Genomic DNA, 5569 nt, shown 5'->3' on the forward strand with positions numbered 1-5569 from the left:
AAAGAAAGAAAGACTATGAGACTGATTGGTCATCAACTTGTATAGTTGGATGTGGGGTGGTGGCATGCATGAGATGCTTGTCCTAATAAAGGCGATAGATCTAAGTGAAGTCCAAAATGGTAGACATTAAATTGGAATCCAGTTGATCATCTTTTGGCTTAGATTTGTTTCACTTTGTTTTATTATCACTTTGTATCTTAGTCAGCCTTGGTGTCTATTTACATCATTTTCACGGAAACAAAAACCCACAAGAAGCCTTGCTCTCCTAATTTAAAAAATGCCCCATAGTACTCTAGTTGTGTGGGAAATTTTTATTATTTTTATAATAAAGTTGGGCCTCTTAACATGTTTTCATGCCGAAACCAGGAAATAACCCACTTGATTCCAAATCAAAGCTGAAACATTTCCAAAAAAAACAATATGAGTTCCATAAGTTGCCCAAGCCCTACAATCCTATATGCCTGGATACTGCTATGTAAGCCCAACCCACTACTTGCCAAGAAGTATTTCTAATGGGTGAGGCTTACCACGCCAACTCTTAGGGCTCGTTTGGTTCGCGGGAAGTATTTTCCCTCCTAGGAATATGATTCCTGGGAATCATATTCTTAGGAAGAGGATACCTAGAAAAGTATTTTTGGCATGTTTGGTTAACCATGGGAAAGTGATAAATTTCCAAAGTGCTCATGTTTGGTTGACCATCCACTTTCCTAGGAAAGTTATGTATAATTCCTATTATGCCCTTAATAAAAATTAGTTCTTTAATGCCTCTTTAATGCTTCTTTAATGTTGAAGGGTCTTTTTGCAAAAAAATAAAAAAGGAGTGATTTCCACCTCATGCGAAAGTAACTTTTCCATGTTTCTCATGGGAAAGACTTTCCCATGAAATATAAGAATTATATTCCCATGGGAATACAACTTTCCCATCTCTCTCCTTTGAAAACTCCAACCAAACAAGAGGCATTTCATTACTTTCCCGTTGACCATACTTTCCCCCCTCCTTTTCCTGCGAACCAAACGAGCCCTCAAGAACTATTTAGATGATTAGGTTGAAAATCCTATAAAATATATGCGTTGAGCTAGTATGACCAGCAACCCATAGAGATAAATAGTTTTGGAGTGAACAAGTTCGAATTTTATAAAAATATTGGCCTGGTCTAGTTTAGTCTGTAACCCCGTGACTTTACTACTGATTATAGTGGTCCTTCAGTGCAAGCATTCAAATAGGCTCTCCTTTGACTTAAATCCTTATCTCTAATGAATGAACTATGCATCCCGTGTTTCATATCACGCTTCCCCCCTGTAGTTTCTCTATCACAGCACGATCGCTTTCAAAAGCCATCCCAGACTTCGATGTTCTCACCCCCGTTTGGGCCTCATTAACGCTTGCCCCTCGAAAAGGAGCTCAACCCAACTTCGTCACGGCAACGTAGTTGGAGCGCTACTCTCACGACTCTTGTCTTCTCGAATCTTGAGTCGCGCCCAATTATCCAAACCACCTTCATTACCCATGGGGCCGAATGGCACAAGAGCATAAAGAGTCAATTCGACTTCCACTGTTTTTTTTTTTTTTGGCCCGATACTCGCACAGCTAATACGACTCGTTTCTTCTGTCTCTCTCTTTCTCTCTCACGAGTCCCGACCCACCTCCTCAACTAAACCTTTATGCTTCAACCTTTCCAACAAACGGAAACGCGCCTGCGGAAAACGAGCCGCACAAAGGCAGTTCCTTTTCCCCGAAGAGCTCAAGCTCACGTGGACAACGTACCGGCCTGCCACGCCAGTCATCGAGCTCCCCTTGCAGAACGGCATAAAACCACGGAACTCACGAGAGAGAGAAAAGCATTTCCCAATGAACAGTTGGGGTGCAAATTCCCTGATAATCCCTCTATTCCCCCTTCCACCGTCTTTTTATCCCACGAGATATCTTTTATCCTCAGTCCCTGGAGGGCCTCTCACCCGATCTTCCTTCCTTCTATCCCTTCATCTTCCCCCCTGCACCCCAAGAAATGGCCAGCTACCGCTACCGATACGTAATGCTCTTATTCCTGCTATTCCTCGCTATCCCTGCTACCGTTGGGAAACGGAGCGACGCGAAAATCTTACTCCAAACCAGGACTCGCCTATCCGACCCAGCCGGCCGGCTCCGCGACTGGACCGCCTCCACCTCGCCCTGCAACTGGACCGGCGTCGCATGCGACCCACGCTCCGGGGCGGTCGCTTCCGTCGACCTCTCCTTCTTCGACCTCGCCGGCGGGTTCCCTTCCGGGTTTTGCCGGATCCCCACTCTCCGGCACCTCTCCCTCTCCTGGAACGATCTCGGCGGCGGCCTCCCCGCGGCAGAATTCGCCCTCTGCTCGGGCCTCGAAGTTCTTAATCTAACATACAATTTCTTCGTCGGCGGCCTCCCCGAGTTCTCCGGCGAGTTCCCCCGCCTCCGTCTCCTCGACCTCTCCGGCAATAACTTCTCCGGCAGTATCCCGCCCAGCTTCGGGCGGTTTCCGGCGCTCCGGTTGCTGAGCCTTTACGGCAACCTGATCTCCGGCCGGATCCCCACCTTCTTGGCCAATCTCACCGAGCTAACCGAGTTCAAGTTGGGCTACAATCCCTTCCGCCCCGGAGCACTGCCGCCGGATATCGGAAACCTAACGAAGCTCGAGGTTCTCTGGCTCTCGTTAGCGAACCTCGCCGGAGAGATCCCCGACTCGATCGGCAACCTCGCCAATCTCAGGACTCTTGACGTCTCAAACAATGGGCTCGCCGGACGGATACCAGTGAGCATCGGACGGTTGAGGAGCGTCGAGAAGATCGAACTGTGGCGGAACCAGCTGTCCGGCGAGCTGCCGGAGAGTTTGGGTAACCTGACCTCTCTGCTCGAGTTCGATGCCTCGCAGAACAATCTCACCGGTAAATTGCCGGAGGGTCTCGCCGGTCTCCATCTGACGTCGCTGGCGCTCAACGATAACCGGATGGAGGGCGAGATTCCGGCGGTTCTTGCACAGAACCCCAGTCTCGTCGAGCTGAAGCTCTTCAACAACAGATACTCCGGTGAGCTCCCGCCCGAACTAGGCCGGTATTCCAATCTGCAGCACTTTGATGTGTCCGGGAACCAATTAGCCGGAAAGCTGCCGCCAGATTTGTGCAGTAGGGGAATGCTGGAAACTCTCGTGGCCTTCGGTAATCGGCTTTCCGGCGAGCTGCCGGAGAGCTATGGCGATTGCCGGACCCTCGACTACGTTCGGATCCAAAACAACGAGCTCTCTGGCAAGGTTCCGGATCTCTTTTGGAGCCTCCCTAAAATATATCACCTCGAGCTTCGCGGGAACAAGCTCGAAGGATCTCTGCCTCGAAACATTTCCTGCGCCAAGAATCTGACGCAGATTATAATCTCCGGCAACAAATTCTCCGGCCAGATTCCGCAGGAGATTTGCGCCCTCATGGAGCTCCGGACCATCAACGCGGGCAATAATCAATTCTCCGGCGATCTCCCTCTCTGCATTGCCGATCTCACCAAGCTCGAGGTGCTCGATCTGCAGCAAAACAATCTCTCCGGAGAGATCCCGGCCGGCGGGTGGACGGAGCTGGCGGATATCAATCTATCCATGAACCGATTCTCCGGCGAGATCCCAAGATCTCTGGGGGATCTCCCCGTCCTCACCTACCTCGATCTCTCCGGCAACCAACTCTCAGGCGAGATACCGCCGGAGCTGACCAACCTCAAGCTCAACCACCTCAATCTCTCCGGCAACGACCTCTCCGGAAAAATCCCCGACGGATTCGACACCTCCTTCTTCCCTCCGAGCCTCGCCGGAAACCCCAACCTCTGCAGCTCGTCCGGCCTTAAACCCTTTCGTAAGTGCCCGCCGTCAAAACAGAAGGCCCTAAGGCGAGCTGCCGTCGCCGTCCTCCTAACTGCCGCCGTTGTCTTCCCCGCGACCGCGGTACTCCTCGCTACGGTCTGCTACCGGTTCATTAGAACCGGGAAGAAGAATCCCGGTCGGCTGTGGAAGCTGACGTCTTTCGCCCGGGTCGGGTTCGACGAGTCGGAGATCTTCGAGTGCCTGACGGAGGAGAACTTGATCGGGAGCGGTGGGTCGGGACGGGTCTACAAGGTGAGCCTGAAATCCGGCCAGACCGTGGCGGTCAAAAGGCTCTGGACCGGACCGGATGGGCCGAATTCGGACCAGGAGTTCCGGGCCGAGGTGGAGACGCTGGGGAGGGTGCGGCACGCGAACATCGTGAAGCTCTTGTTCTGCTGCTCCGCGGAGGAGTGCAGGGTGTTGGTGTTCGAGTACATGGAGAACGGGAACCTCGCGGAGACGCTTCACGGGAACAAGAGAGATCAACCGTTGGATTGGGAACGGAGGGCGAAGATCGCGCTGGGAGCGGCGAGGGGGTTGGCGTACTTGCACCACGACTGCGTGCCGGCGGTCATACACCGGGACGTGAAGCCGAGTAATATACTGTTGGACGCGGAGTTCGAGGCGCACGTGGGTGATTTCGGGCTAGCACGTGCGCTGGGGCGGGAGACGGAGGGCCACTGCGTGATGTCCAACGTGGCCGGATCATGCGGCTACATTGCTCCAGGTCAGGAAAATATATCTCTTCTCTGCTTGACGCGTGGCTTTGATGGTTGTACCTCGTGGGATTCTGTGTGGGGCCCATGAGAATCACTGGCTGCTGTGCTGCCAGCTGGACATAGATATGGTCATTTTATCGGCAGTCCGACACAAAAACTTACCATAGAATACAAGAATAACTACATACCTTAAATTGCACCTTAATTCCTGCACTTCCAAACATGCAGTGTTAAAGCCAACTTATGTTAATTTTAGCAGAAGATATCAATAGCACTGCAGTTTATTTTAATAAAACATCATTCTAATTTGACTTGTTTTGATTTTTGCAGAATATGCATACACTTTAAAGATAAATGAGAAAAGCGATGTATATAGCTTTGGGGTAGTTTTGCTCGAGCTGGTTACTGGAAAAAGAGCGCTCGATCCCTCCTTTGAAGAGCAAAAAGACATCGTCCAGTGGGTGATTGATGCCATGTCTCCAAAACGAGCTATTGAAGTCAGTGATATGGACTATGAGTTTCTGATAGACCCTAGATTACGGCCATTCACTTCCTCTGATTACAAAGAAATGGTTCGGGTCTTGAACGTGGCACTTTCGTGCACTTCAGCCTTTCCCATGAACCGTCCCTCCATGAGAAGGGTTGTGGAATTGCTCGGTGATCGCAGGGATATGAATTCGGTGGTGCAAGTTTAATAACAATAGGCATATGAGTACGGATCTTACCGTCTTCTACTTCTTTCAGTAGCTCTTCCTGCTTTCAGTTCTTTGGCTTTTCCTTTAGTTTTCATCACGCTTTGTTCTTTCCTGCTTCAAGTTCTTATCCGCATGCACGAAAACAGTTCTCTTTTTGATGTACCAGAGTGAAAATTGTTGCTCATCAGATGTGGTTCCAGTTGAGCATAATGAAGAACCATGAAAAGACTTCGTTGGTCATGTTGCAGGATAATATAATTTCTTGAAAAAGTGCAGGATTTGAAGCATGATGTTTGGA

The 5569-nt window shown here is 50.3% G+C and overlaps 1 protein-coding gene across 1 annotated transcript; it reads left to right on the top strand.

Moving 5' to 3' along the window:
• The first annotated feature begins 1637 nt into the window (after nucleotides 1-1637).
• On the top strand, nucleotides 1638-5569 carry LOC103704254 (LRR receptor-like serine/threonine-protein kinase HSL2). Its single transcript, XM_008787470.4, has 2 exons — nucleotides 1638-4584; nucleotides 4907-5569. The coding sequence occupies exons 1-2, from the start codon at nucleotides 2007-2009 to the stop codon at nucleotides 5269-5271; spliced, it is 2943 nt and encodes a 980-aa protein (XP_008785692.3). The 5' UTR covers nucleotides 1638-2006; the 3' UTR covers nucleotides 5272-5569.

Source organism: Phoenix dactylifera, chromosome 15 (genome assembly GCF_009389715.1).
Source record: "Phoenix dactylifera cultivar Barhee BC4 chromosome 15, palm_55x_up_171113_PBpolish2nd_filt_p, whole genome shotgun sequence".
NCBI classification, from domain to species: domain Eukaryota; kingdom Viridiplantae; phylum Streptophyta; class Magnoliopsida; order Arecales; family Arecaceae; genus Phoenix; species Phoenix dactylifera.

Coding starts and splice junctions, on each gene's coding strand:
- LOC103704254 (XM_008787470.4), top strand. CDS start 2,007: ATGGCCAGCTACCGCTACCGATACGTAATGCTCTTATTCCTGCTATTC. Junction 4,585..4,906: donor ATGCGGCTACATTGCTCCAG/GTCAGGAAAATA, acceptor TGATTTTTGCAG/AATATGCATACACTTTAAAG.